Genomic DNA, 14,326 nt, shown 5'->3' with positions numbered 1-14,326 from the left:
TCACTCTCCTTAGTCCTGTGAAAGTGTCAGGACCATTGTTTGTCTCAAAAGCAAGAGTATGAAATGTGCAGGCATATAGCTGTCATAAAAGTTTTTATGTGTTCCCTGCGCTCCTTTGCCAGGAATGGTCTCTTCCTTAATTTTGGTGGTGAAGTTGATTTTCACACACAGTTCATTTGTCAGCTCCATGCAATGAAATAAAAGGCAGGGTGTGTGCATGTAGTGTTTACCAAAATATCTGGATTGTGTTGCCTATTTACAACCTTTGCTGCACGCTAAAGCGTTATGCATATTGCAATACCTCTTTTCTAGAATAAGAATTGCTCATGCAGTTGGCCTCATCCACATGATTTTGCTATTAATAAGCATACCACAGCAGCCTCATATCTTGTCACAAGGAAGCTTCTCCCTCCCACAATTTATAGACTTGTCTGGTTGGAGCAGAGTGTTTGGAACATTGAACACACAAATCAGTATTTATTCGGAATCAAGCCATAAAATAAAATATTCAGCAAAGTATTTGTTAAATCGGTTTGAAAAATATCCAAGTAAAAGAAGCAATGGAATCCTAATTAGGCATTCCAGGCAAGGACTAAGCTAGGATGCTTAGCACTTGGATTCATTCCCAACAATGTGCATTTTAGAGCTGTGGTTTATGAAGCTTTATTTTCCCCCCAAATAAGAATTATTAAATCAGTGCTATCTAATGTAAATGTGCATACATAAAGACACAGCCTCACATATGTATTACCTGTGGAAGACCAAAAAATTTTGTTTGGCTATCTACTTTCTGTTAAGTTTTGACATGCCTGGATGAAATGCTACTCTTTTAACTTTGAAAGTTAAACAAAGGGTGTTCCTTGCGTTCATGTTTAATTTGGGATTAATTAACAATCAGCTGAACCCTGCCCAGATGTATGTGCAGTCAGTTAGGTCACTATTTCTCTTTCTCAACCACATTTCTAATCTCCAACGTGACTTTCAAGCACATGGTTGTTGCTTAGTCAAATCATGCTCGGAAGTAAATAACACTGTAGAATGTTTTCTTCTGTGACCTCCTGGTAGGATTTTTGTGAAACTGAATATTTTGCTACAAGTCAATGCCTCTGGGTCCTGAACCACTACAGAAATATAAGCTAGATTGTTTTAATAGCTGCCTGTTAGTTTTTATTTAAAAAGTATTAACTTTAGCAACTAATTAGAAGCAGTGACATTAACAAAGTTTGCAAACGATGGGTTCATAATATGAATTTTCACTGTTTTTAATGCTAAGACATCCTATTTGTGTTGGATATTCTCATCCTTAAGCTTTTACTCCAGTCATAGTTAATAACAAAACGTATTTCAAGTTAATGTTCCATTTCTGCCTGTTTGCAAACAGCATTTAGCAGACCAGGCTAGCAAATCCTATAGCAGCTGTTGGTTCATGTCTAGAACTCAATTACTGTATATTCTGGCGTATAAGCCGACTGGGCGTATAAGACGACCCCCAACTTTCTCAGTAAAAAAATAGAGTTTGGGATATACTCACCCTATACGAAATACAACCCGGCGTATAAGACGACCCCCGACTTTTGAGAAGATTTTCCTGGGTTAAAAAGTAGTCTTTTGTGCAGGAATATACAGTACTTTAACTCTTTACTCAGTCATTATTATGTGAAGCCATCCTTTCTATTTGATCACTGCATTATTGTCCAGTCTTAATTGTGAGTATATGTTGGGGGTGATCTCCCACTACAAACCCTGCCTGCTTCCCCTATGAACATTCGGTCTAGTTCAACATGGGGAGGAGTTCTGGGTGATATGCAATGCACAACTGAAATGTGTGCCAGTTCCCTACTGCCAATGCTGCTGCTACTAAAGCTGTGAATGTATCTTCCTCCACATTCCTGCCTGCTTTCATCCCACACTACAGTTTCCAAGTGACAAAACAAAAACTCACACATGCCAAACCATTGTGAGCCCATTTAGCACTTTCCCCCATTGCTCATAGAAAAAGCTGATAGGGGCCCAGGTATTATTCAAGGTAAATGGTGTTTCTGCATCACTACTTAAAATTAAAATCAAACTGTTACTAGAGTGCATGGATACAAAGCTGTTTACAAAATAGGTGCAAGTATTGAGATCCCCTTTCACTGTTGCCTGGTATTTGGGCCTCAAATGTGTTGCCATTACTGGAACTGCTACCATAAAGAAGCGTATGTAGAGGCTTCTCAGATAAGCAGCTATTTTGTAAGAACAGGTTCTCAGTCACAGACAAGCCAACTCCACTTCCTCTTGCTCAGTGAATTATAAGAAATTGTGACACTGATGTGAAAGATAATACTTCCAAATAACTTCCTCTCTTTCAAGTAACTTCTTAACATGAAATGTGGCCTTCCTTAAATTATTGACCCTCTTGTATGTACATCATTTCTCCCCTTACCCAGTTGTCCTTTTTCAGGAAGACTTGAGAAAACTGCTTATGCCAAACTGTATATTTCCCCCTCTGCAGACATCTGCCGGGGGGGGGGGGTTGCTCCATTTGGGGATAGTGGCTTCAAACTCCACTGCTTCCTCCAAAGGAAGAAAGCAAATCACCTTGACTGCAATGTTACATGTGGTGCAGGAGACCATGTTTTACATTACATGACCTTGCAGCACAGATTAAATCCATTGATTTCAGTGGGTCTACTCTGAGTATGACTAATATTGGATATCACCCAGAGAAAATAACTCTCCTGTTGTAGCCCTTCACAGCACTCGGAATAGAACTTTATGTGAAAACATGTGGTTCCTTTTCATAGCCTTGAGTTGGAAGGGAGGGCGAGTACTCTCTGCTGGAAGGAATTTTTTTATTTTGTTTCGACTACGTCAGACCAACACGGCTACCCACCTGTAACTACTCTCTACTGCTTAGAGATTTAAAGCTGCACAGATACAGTGTTACCTCAGGTTACAAACACCTTTGGTTACAAACACTTCAGGTTACAGTCTCAGCTAACCCAAAAGTAGTAGGCCTACCTCGGGTTAAGAACTTTACCTCAGGATGAGAATAGAAATCGTGCGGCGGCAGTGGGAGGCCCCATTAGCTAAAGTGGTACCTCAGGTGAAGAACGGTTTCAGGTTAACAACGGACCTCCGGAACGAATTAAGCTCGTAACCAGAGGTACCACTGGCTGTGGCTGATAGGAGTTGTAGTCCAAACCATTTGGAAGGCATCATCCTTGTTTATTTCTGAGTTGGCACTATTTTGGAAGACAAGAGAAATAGTTGTACCTAGGGGAGGAGGAGGAGGAAGAGGAGGAGGAGGAGGAGGAGGAGGAGGAGGAGGAGGAGGAGGAGGAGGAGGAGGAGGAATATTATTATTATTATTATTATTATTATTATTATTATTATTATTAATACCTCACCCATCTGGCTGGGTTTTCCCAGCCACTCTGGGTGGCTTATATCACATAAAAAATTGTAAAATGTGCATCGCTGTCATACACAGGTAATCTCAGTTAGATATATATAACTGAGATACTGCAGTGACACCCTGAATGAAGATAGATATAAATTTATTGAAAAGGTGCTGAGCAGTCGTGGCAGCTGCTCTTTTTCTTTTCTTTTTTCCATCTTCAGACTAATGATGCGTTGTTTTGCTTTGGACTTCCTGTACCATTTCCAGCAACAATATCATGGCATTTCTTGGCAGCCGGCAGCCATCATTCTACACTCTCTCTCTCCCCCCCCCCTCTCTCTCCCTCCTGGAATTATGCTATGTGTCAAAGCATTGTGTGTCGAGGCTTACCAGAAATTTACCTTAAATAACTCACAACTGACACCAGAATTATGGTTTGGTTTTTGGCAAATAATTTAGGGCCACAACTTTATTTAATACACCAATTTTAATCCGAGTGTTGGCTTAGGCTTTTGGTTATGCACTCATCCTTCCTTAAGAAGGACTATCCCCATCTGTCCATTTAGGACAGGACTCAATCAGCTGTCCCCTTTGGACAGGACTCACCTCATCTGCCCAGTTGGGGCAGGACTCACATCAGCTGTCACCATGGGACAGGACTCACCACTGTCCGCTTGGACAGTACCTGCTCCGACTTCCTGAAGGGAAGTCAAGTAAACATACCTGGGAGAGAGGAGGTGGCTGAGCCCAGTCATTCCCTCCTCTCTTTACCCAAGAATGTTCCCCAAGGCTCTTACTCTTATAATTGGGCCCACCATCCCCGCCAATGGCGGGATGGTAAGGACAAGAGCGTAAGCCCCGAGATTCCTTTAACGGAATACTTCTATATGGAGCAAACGGAGGTGGGGGTAGGCATCTGTGCCACACCCCTCTGCCAACCGATTAACCAACCAAAAGCCTAACCACCAACCTAACAAGTTGTGACAATTTGCTAGCGCAGTAGGCGAAAACCAAGAGGCAAAGCCAATCAGCCAATTGGAAAAATTCCTACCGGCCCCTGAATACAGGCGGCCCCGAAGGCAATAGCAATGTCGTGCTAACCTGCAAGAAAAAAGGGCAGGTGGGAGGGGATTCAAACGCCAGGCAAAATGTGACTGTAAAATGGAGTGCAAGACTTTAAAAGGGGGGCCCACCAACCAATTAAAACGCCCCCATTACTCAGCATGACCTGTGGCCTGTACACTACCAAACCCTGAACTAAATTTCCTAGCAGCCCTACCACAATCCGCTTTATATTGTATGATATAAAGCGCTTTATACCAAGGGCATTCAAGGGAAGGGCGGAATGGTAGCCACAAGTGGCAGCCACTGAGAAAGGTTCCACTGGGGCCACAGGCAGTGGCAGAAATATACATCACTTATATTGCTTAAAGTGAAAAAGAGAAAAGCATGCCACGTGAACCAAAAGGATTTGACCCATCTCCCAAAATCAATAAAACAGCCCCTCCCTAAATTTGCAACCTGCAAATGAGGTAGCGGATTTAGCAGGGGGCCTTCTTTCAACCCTAAATATAATTAGAGCTTCCACAATCAAACAGGTTTATGTTGGTGCATAACTTTTGAGTCAATGACTATCGTGGGATTTTAGAAGTAATTTTTATGACCAAATCTGAGGTGCTTGCTCCCTGTAGTCCAGACAGGTAAAGGTAAAGGGACCCCTGACCATTAGGTCCAGTCATGACCGACTCTGGAGTTTCGGCGCTCATCTTGCTTTATTGGCTGAGGGAGCCGGTGTACAGCTTCCAGGTCATGTGGCCAGCATGACTAAGCCGCTTCTGTCGAACCAGAGCAGCACACGGAAACACCATTTACCTTCCTGCCGGAGCGGTACCTATTTATCTACTTGCACTTGGACGTGCTTTTGAACTGCTAGGTTGGCAGGAGCTGGGACTGAACAATGGGAGCTCACCCTGTCATGGGGATTCGAACCGCTGACCTTCTGATCGGCAAGCCCTGGGCGCTGTGGTTTAACCCACAGCGCCACCCACATACTATAGTCCAGACAGGTACCAAGTACTTAATGGTCACAAGCCTGTGTTCAAATTTACATAAACTTTGCATATACTAATGTGCTTGTATTGGTGTTTCTTGGCAAATTAAGATAGCAGGTCACTAGAGCCCCAACCTCTTATAAGAAAGTTTGTTTGTTTATTATTTTGTGAAAGGAAAAGGAGATCCAGGCCCCTCCAGGCCCTCCCTGGCCCACACCTAACTATTCCCCTGCCTGTGGTTCTTTGTGCGTCCCTTCAGCAGAATCCTTTATTTGTTTACTCAGAAGTAAATCTTAGTAAGTTCAACGGGACAAATTTAGCCCCATAAGTTCATTTAAGGTTGTAGCTTTAGAAAATATTTTAAATAAATGTTTGTTCCCCAGATAAAATGTGGAAAGGCAGGACACGGGTGGCGCTGTGGTCTAAACCATTGAATCTAGGGCTTGCCAATCGGAAGGTCGGCGGTTCGAATCCCCATGACGGGGTGAGCTCCCATTGTTCAGTCTCAGCTCCTGCCAACTTAGCAGTTTGAAAGCACGTCAAAGTGCAAGTAGATAAATTGGACCCGGAAAAACTGTCTGCAGACAAATGTCGGCTCCCTCGGCCAGTAAAGTGAGATGAGCACCGCAACCCCAGAGTCCTTCGCGACTGGACTTGACTGTCAGGGGTCCTTTACCTTTACCTTACCAGTCAAATTTTAAATTCCTCTGGAAATCCAGTTCAGAATTTCCTTGTGACTTTGGCATGAACTATAGGGGAGTTTAAAGTTGGTTAAAAGAAGCAGGATTTCCATTTTGCCAGTTTAAATAAAAATCCAGTATTTCTGTGGTTTCCTGTGAAGAGACATTTCATTGAACACCTAATTTAATAGATACGGATTTAACAACAAGAAAAATCCCTCCCCTTTTAATGCAAACGATCTTTCTGAGGAGAGGATTATCACAGCTGCAGAAGTTCAGGGAGTTTACTTCCAGTTATTTTTTCCTGCCCATTTGTTTTTATCTGAAGTTAGTTTTTTTTTAAGGGAAAACTGAGAGATGCAGATTGATTGCCCAATCTCACTCGATGACACTTTAAAAGTCTTATTTAAAAAATATCACCACATGATTAATGCTTGGCGGGAAAACCCTTTGCTTACGAAGAACTTGCTTTTCCTCATCTGTCCTGTGAGTGCATAATATACATGCAGATGAGCCTGACAGAGGTCCCTCCCCTTACATCCCCTACGAGAGGAAGTTTGTTGATGTAGTACTGACATTGCTTCTTCAAAGCCAGCAAGAACAAAAAGAGAAGAAAGTCCATGAAACCACAACAGCCACTCAAAGGCGAGACGTGCATTGATTTGTTCTGCTGGAGACTGGAACAGGAGCTAGCAGAACTCATGATGAAAGAGCACAGCAGCAGCAGCACCTACAGCAGCGTCGGTCCGAGCCGTGTCAGCGATTCCACCATGGAAAGCCTGCAATCACTCAAGCCTAACTACATGCCTGTGTGTTTATTTGCAGAGGAATCTTATCAAAAATTAGCAATGGAAACTTTGGAGGAATTGGACTGGTGTTTAGACCAACTTGAAACCATTCAGACCTACCGATCTGTTAGCGAAATGGCATCGAATAAGGTAAGAGGAAAAGATTTATCCCCCCCCCCCAAAAAAAAAGGTTTTGAAAAATGGAATTTAGTTGCATAGGGATTTAAACTCCACACACACATATACAGCTGTATCTGGAAGCAGACCTGCTACTGATTTTACCAAGAACAAAGTTAAAGAAAATGGGTGAACTCTTACACACCGCCTCTGCTTCTTATTAAAGCTGTTAAATATTGGTAGTTCCTATCATTACACTATGGAGGTTGAGCAGTAGACATGTGTGGTATCAAACTTTGCAAGCGCTCAAGCAGAGCACAGTTGTATCCATAAATCCAGTTGTGCTCTTTGATTTTGTTAAATAGGTGTTGGGTACCTAGGTGATCTGTAAATCGGGGGTGGGGTGGATTATTGTGTATATTTACATACTCTGAACAATTCCTGATTTTGTATTAATTATCCCTTAGATACCTAGGAATAGCAACACTCATATCAAGTTAATGGAGTGTTTGTAGGAATAGAACTTAAAATCCTGATGGGATTGGGACAACCAATAACTTCGGAAATAATTGTTTTTAGTAAATTGTCTGTGCTGCTGATAATTACAGTACAGTTATCTTCACAGTTACCGTGCAGTAAATATAGTACGTATTGCTTTGATTTCAGTTAGTGCATTGTACATTGTAAAAGAAAGGTGTTCTGTTTTTGTATATTAGTAGTTGCATGTGTAATGACAAGTCTCATAAAATGTTGCTCTGTTAGGAGGCACATTTCTAAAAGGGGGTAAAATGTGTTGTAGAAGCTTGGCTTGCGTGTCAGCCAAACCACCTGGAGAGCCATGCTGATTGTATGGGTTTAATTTAGTAACTAATTGTGAAATTTCCCCATTATATCTCTGACACCTTATCCTTTTATAGTTAAAACCTGTCGCTTGGATTGTATTTACACCAGAGTCGCTCTTTCATTGGCTACTAGCCTGAATATTGATTGATTAAACAAAAGGCACACCCACTTCCCTGAGGCCGTGGACACCTTATCTGCTGTGACCCCAGGCGCTGTTCAGCAGAACAGTCTTTTGCACTGTTAGTGCAGATACCTAATACTCTGCCATCTAGTCAGTTGAGCTACAGCATACTGTACATGATTCCAGAATCAGCATATATAACTTTCTCCAGGTGCACTTATTAACACTGGTACGTGGCATTTTATGATAAGCAAGCTATGGGGCCTAATATCTTATTCTGTTTCCGACTGCAAAGGTATCAGTTTTCACATGCTGCTTTCAACATTATTTTTTACAAAACCCTCCTTTTAATATCCAGCCTTCATAGACCCAGCCACAAGCTACCTACTTAACCTTGTTCAGACCACCATCATGCACTTTGCTGCTTAATAATAATAATAATAATAATAATAATGATTTATTTGTACCCTGCCCAGCTGACTGTTACCCTAATTTGTATTTAAATTAGGGCAGTGTTTCTCAACCTTTTTTGGGCAAAGGCACACTTGTTTCATGAAAAAAAATCACGAGGCACACCACCATTAGAAAATGTTAAAAAAATTAACTCTGTGCCTATATTGACTATATATAAAGTAATTCTCCCACGGCACACCAGGCAACATCTCGCGGCACACTAGTGTGCCGCGGAACAGTGGTTGAGAAACACTGAATTAGGGATTAACAACCAGCTTCACAACCCTGTTGTGAGCAATAATGAGTTATGGACATTTTACACAAAAAAAGGGCTACGTAGCAATTAAATAGGAGGCAATAAAGATGGAATAAGATTTCAGGCAAAGGACTCCCAACGCTGCTCTTATTTTTAATTTGCATTTTTTTACTAGATTGTCTAAAAGTTAGTTAGAGCATGGTGCTGATAATGCCAAGGTTGCAGGTTCGATCCCCATATTTCTGCATTGCAGGAGGTTGGACTAGATGATCCTCGGCGTCCCTTCCAATTCTACGATTCTTACGATTTCACGTAAATGTATCCTTATGTGCTTTTTAAGGATTTGGATATTGGATGTGTGTCATGCAGCTGGGACTACAGCGTGATTGTAGCTTTTCGAAAGCTCTTAAGAAGCCTCTTAAAATATGTCAATTAATTGTCACGTTTTCCACATCTGTGAAGTATCTGAATGATCTGCCTCTCTTCCGTGGTCTGCACAAAGATATGGCAGTAGCAAAACAGTCTGAGGCTTTGAAAACAGGATGCTTCTGCCTCCCCCTTAGTAAAGAATAACGGAAAGAGCAACAGTAGAGAAAGGAAGAAAGCATATAGACCCAGCATGATCCCAAGTGCAAGAGCTGTATAAACAGTGACCTATCTTCCTGACCTCTGCTATTGCTAAGTTCCTGGCCCTATGCCACTGAAGCCAATCTACGTCATTTGAGAATGATAGTGGGCATGGCACAGCTGTTGTAAGTGTGACTCGAATTTCCTGTCTCCTTCCTGACAGACGTAGTTTTGAAGTACAGCGTTGCAAAAACAGTAGACAAAGAGGGGGGGGGGGTGACTGGTTTCTAGTGAAGTGCACTTATTCAAAAATGTTACCAAAATACGTTTCTTGATCATTTTGGTGATGGGGAAGAGAACCTTGGGTGAATGTATCCTGTTTGTAAAATACTTGTAGTAAAAAAAAGAAGAAGCAAATGTTGCTGAAATGAATAATTACATTACTCAGGAATATGAGGAACTCAATCTCTGGTGTTCAACAGCGTGTGGATCTGACATTCAGATGAAGAAGCGTACCGTAGAAAACAGTTCAGAAGGTCCCTGTAGGAGCAAACAGCAAAAATTAGCAAAACATTCACAGTGGTTGGGCATGTTCCCATTTCATTAAAATGATACACAAATGTTGTGTTAATCCCATTCAGCTATGAAATACAAATTAGCATACTTCCTGCTGCTGTTGGCTGTGTTTCTTGTGCAGCTTTTTGTTTTGATGAAGTTTTAAATCCTATTTTTATTGGCATTACTTATGTGCATTTTAGAATCCTTTCCACACAAAAATCTTGGTGGCTGATTATTATTATTATTAGGCGCATCGTATATGAAGTGGTGGTTTTTAGAAATCTCATAAGGTAGCATGGCATATATTCCAGGTATACAAGTGTACTTTATCGTTTTAACTAAAGTCACTCAGTGTGTAGAACTAGTGCTTCTGATGAATAAGAGTAATAATTTGAGATCTGAACGCTTGTGGAGGCAACCTACAAATTATGACCTGCCCAATACACTCAACCTGCTTTTCATTATTAGAACAGACATCACTTTGTGTTTTTTCCATGGCCAGTATAAAGCTGAGATAGAAATAAGTTGCACAGTATATTAAAAAAAACTCAGGTATCCTGGGCATGCTTATATAGCCAATTTGCATAGCTTGTTGAAGAAATTTAGCTTTTACCTAGATTTTGTATATCGTGTTTTGCTCATAGGCATGGAGAAAATGCATGTCTTCTTTCTACATTTATAGAATCATAATGTTTGAAGGTACTTCAGTAATAGGGAGTAATCAGGAGTGGGGACCTCCAGCCTGGGGCCTAGATGCGGCCCTTCAGACCTCTCTATCTGGCTCCCAGAACTCACCCCAGGCCACACCTCTCACTGGTTCTGCTTTGCAACCCAAGTGCTTTTGTGTCGTTGGAATGTGTCCTTCAATTCTGATAGTGCCTCTTGCTTCTCCGGATGGAGAATGGAGGTGTCTGTATGAGTGTGTGTGAAAACTACCCTTCTGTACAAAAGTAAAAAAAAAAAATGATTTTGTTCCTCCACCATCTGTGGAGGTTGCTTAGAGGGCTGCAAAAGGTTCCCCATGCCACACCTGATCTAATCCAAACCGCTTCTGATACAGGAACTATCCCTGATAGGAAGCCATAGCTATCCCTGGGAAAAGAACTTCTAATGAAGGAGAGTCTGCTCCCTTCTAAAACCACTGTCAAACTTGTCAACTTCCCCAGAAAAACTGGGACATCCCATTTTTTTCCCCCTTTGAGATCATGGTGGCCATTTTGGGCGCCTTGCTCTCTTGTGATTTCAGGTCAAGATTTCACCCTGAAAAAGCTTTTTTTTTCCAAGTCCGTGATCTTACAGGCACCCCAAAACACACATCTTTGGGCATCATGCCCCTAAAATGCTGCTCCCTTATCCATGATTATCTAAACAGCTCATACCATCAAGAAGCTATTCCTAATTTTTAACAGAAATCCCCATGCTTGTAATTTGAACCCACTGGTTCAGGTTCTAACTTCTGGAATAGCAGAGACAAGAGTCATCTATGTGACACCCTTTCAAATGGTTAGAGATGGTAACCATGTTACTCCTAACAGTAGCTTTTCAAGGCTAAACATATGCAACTCCTTCAACCTTTCCTAATAGGACTTGGGTCTCCAGCCCCCCAGCCCCACCTTATGACTTCGTTGCCTTTATTTATGGGCATGTGACTTGACTGAAGTGAGCCATGACCTTCACAAAGCACACCAGGATATGATCTTTCAGAATTGCCTAAATAACTCCAAGGGGTATGTGTCCCTACATCACGTAGGCGCTTGCTGAAATGTTCCATTATGGCTCTATTCTGTCTTTTGTTAGCAATTTACATACTAGACTATTGTCTGTTATCTGTAAATGAAAATCTATTGGTGTAAACAAAACATTCACTGCACTATTTCAAAAGGGGTTTCAGTCACATAAGACACGCAGGGTCACGCCTCAGTTTTAGGAGGCTAAATAAACTAAACATGAGGACACTAATGTAAACTCTGGAGGTAACTCCTGGCTGCCTTCCAGCTGTCTATGTGCCTCATTGCACAATGTCCATATTGGGAAAGAAGGGGGTGTCTTATTATAAGTTTGCAAGCTCTAGATTTTGCTCACTTGGTACGTGATGGTTCCCTAAAGGTGTGTCAAACTGTTCCTACTTTCAGTTTACTGTAACTTCCTTTGTTTAATATACATTGCAAAATAGCCACAAGCCTCCCAAAGACTGTCTAGATTAGCTGTTGGGCAGTCAGCTATCAAACCTACTCCTTCCATTCCCTTTACTTTTTTAAAGTAGAGTTTAATAGCTGTGCACCAGGGGATTTTGCCTAGATTTGGTTTGGTTTGGCATTCCCTTCTCCTGATGGGCTACAGCTATTTTTCCTTGCTGCGGCAGAGGCTTATGCCTAAGCAAATGGGGAAAGTTGCTACAGAAAAGAATGTTTAGACTAATCAGTTATTAGAGGTGTTCCATTATTATCAATAAATGCATCATAACCTTATAATAAATCTCAGGTAAACATACCCTGGAGCAATTTAGTGATTGTAAGTGTTAAATAGACCATTCTTTCTCTAGTAGCTTAAGTTATTATTACTAAACTCTTTGTAAGAGTTTATGGAGGTACTAAGGAACATTCCACCTGAAAATAACTGAACTGACTTTGTTTTCAGTCAGGTTCTTCTAGCACAGATGAAAGCAAACAGATTATTTTCTATAGCAAGGGGTGAGCTGTGCAAATATTAGTTTTTTGAGCCCATTTAGGATGCACAGCCAAATTAGGGAGTTGCTGTTGGCATTGCTACACATTTGTATAGCGCTAAAATAGACTAAATACTTCAAAAACTTACGTAAAATAAAGAAATATAAATAATAGGGCATAATAAGCTTTGTGTCCAAAGCTAGTCCTACTCAGTGTAGACCCTTTGGAATTAATGAACAGAAGTTGGCCATGACCATTAGCTTTCATGGGCAAACTTCAATAACTCACTGGGGTTTATTTACCTTTAATATCCTACCTAGAACTTGAGAGATTGCAGAATACCCAACTCTGATTTAGGAAAATGTACTTTTTTTTTGATATTTTTGTTCTTCAGCCAAGATTCAAAACTAAATCTCTCTGTGATGTGCAGACATGTATTCTCTCACCTTTTCTAAATTGATGTTGATATCCTGTTTGGAACTGTATACAACTCATGTCCTTTGTTTGAGTTTGAACATGGTACCAAATAAAGAATTTAGTGGGATTAGCAAGAGCAGGCATCCCCAAACTGCAGCCCTCCAGATGTTTTGGCCTACAACTCCCATGATCCCTAGCTAACAGGACCAGTGGTTGGGGAAGATGGGAATTGTAGTCCAAAACATCTGGTGGGCCGAAGTTTGGGGTTACCTGAGTCTCTTTCCCCAAACATGGCACCAGACAATGCCAACTTCTCCCATGTTATCTCTGATTGTGTTTCTTCTTCACGTGGACCTTCTGCACCAGATTTGTTTTTAAAAAGCAGGACATGCATTTAAAGGCAGTTGCTAAAATGTGTGAGGATGTGTGTTGTTTTACTTACTATGAAAGAAGAAGAGGGGAAAATACTCTGACAAGATTCCTGATATACCCTTATAATGTGAAATAATCTAAAACACTGCTTAAAGGTTCCATCTGAATGCATTGCAAGTGACATCTATACCAGGGAGGGAAGAATACAGTTTACAAGGAGGACTACAGGAACATATTAAACAAAGTCTTAAGTTTGCCAATCCATCTGTCAGACTCATCTCCTAACTCTTTCTGCTGCCTTATCCCTTAATGCTTAATATATTCAGAATAAGGAAATTTGTGCCTCCATCTTTGCTGAATACAGATTTCACTTTTGATTACGTCTGAATACCTTACAACTTGAAATTAATCTAAAAATCCTATGCAGTTCTTTCCTAGTCAAGCACTTCCATGCTTTCCCATGGAAAGCAGTATTAAGAAATGTAAAAAAGGTTGTAATTTATCATGAAATTGACCGAAAGGGGTTAATTGAACATTCCATCATTCCATGTGTCCAGCATTGGTCCAGCATGCTGAAAATCCTCATTCTTGGCACTGGCACTTATTTTAGAAAACAGGACTAGAAAGTGTGAGGGGAAACCATCAAGTCCATCTACTGCCTTGAGACAGGTAGATTATGCCCAGTGTACTCTATATTAAATAGACAAGAACTAGTTGCTGAGATAATTATGTGGGATGTGAGCTCAGTAGCAAGAACTAATAGTCAGTTCTAATAGTAAGTTCATGCAGTTGATGTGAGAGACATTGATAAACAAATTTACCCAGGATCACACACACACACACACACACACACCACCCATCTGGCTGGGTTTCCTCCAGCTGCTCTGGACGGCTTCCAACAGAGTTAAAAGCACAATAGAACATCAAATATTAAAAACAGATAGTTGTTTATTTCCTTGACGTCTGGTGGGAGGGCGTTCCACAGGGTGGGCGCCACCACCAAGAAGGCCCTCTGCCTGGTTCCCTGCAGCTTCACTTCTCTCAGGGAGGGA

The 14,326-nt window shown here is 41.2% G+C and overlaps 1 protein-coding gene across 4 annotated transcripts in view; it reads left to right on the top strand.

Moving 5' to 3' along the window:
• PDE4B (phosphodiesterase 4B) overlaps positions 1-14,326 on the top strand; it is a 189,944-nt gene that overhangs the window by 158,236 nt on the left and 17,382 nt on the right. For all 4 annotated transcript variants that reach the window (XM_035121992.3, XM_088673932.1, XM_088673933.1 and 1 more), the window contains one exon: positions 6,942-7,054. In XM_035121992.3, coding sequence (XP_034977883.1) covers positions 6,942-7,054 — 113 coding nt within the window. The remainder of the gene's footprint in view (positions 1-6,941; positions 7,055-14,326) is intronic.

Source organism: Zootoca vivipara, chromosome 7 (genome assembly GCF_965207765.1).
Source record: "Zootoca vivipara chromosome 7, rZooViv2.hap1.1, whole genome shotgun sequence".
In the NCBI taxonomy this organism is placed as follows: domain Eukaryota; kingdom Metazoa; phylum Chordata; class Lepidosauria; order Squamata; family Lacertidae; genus Zootoca; species Zootoca vivipara.
The sequence above is the reverse complement of the archived record's forward strand: the minus strand, read 5'-3'. Positions and strand labels throughout refer to the sequence as shown.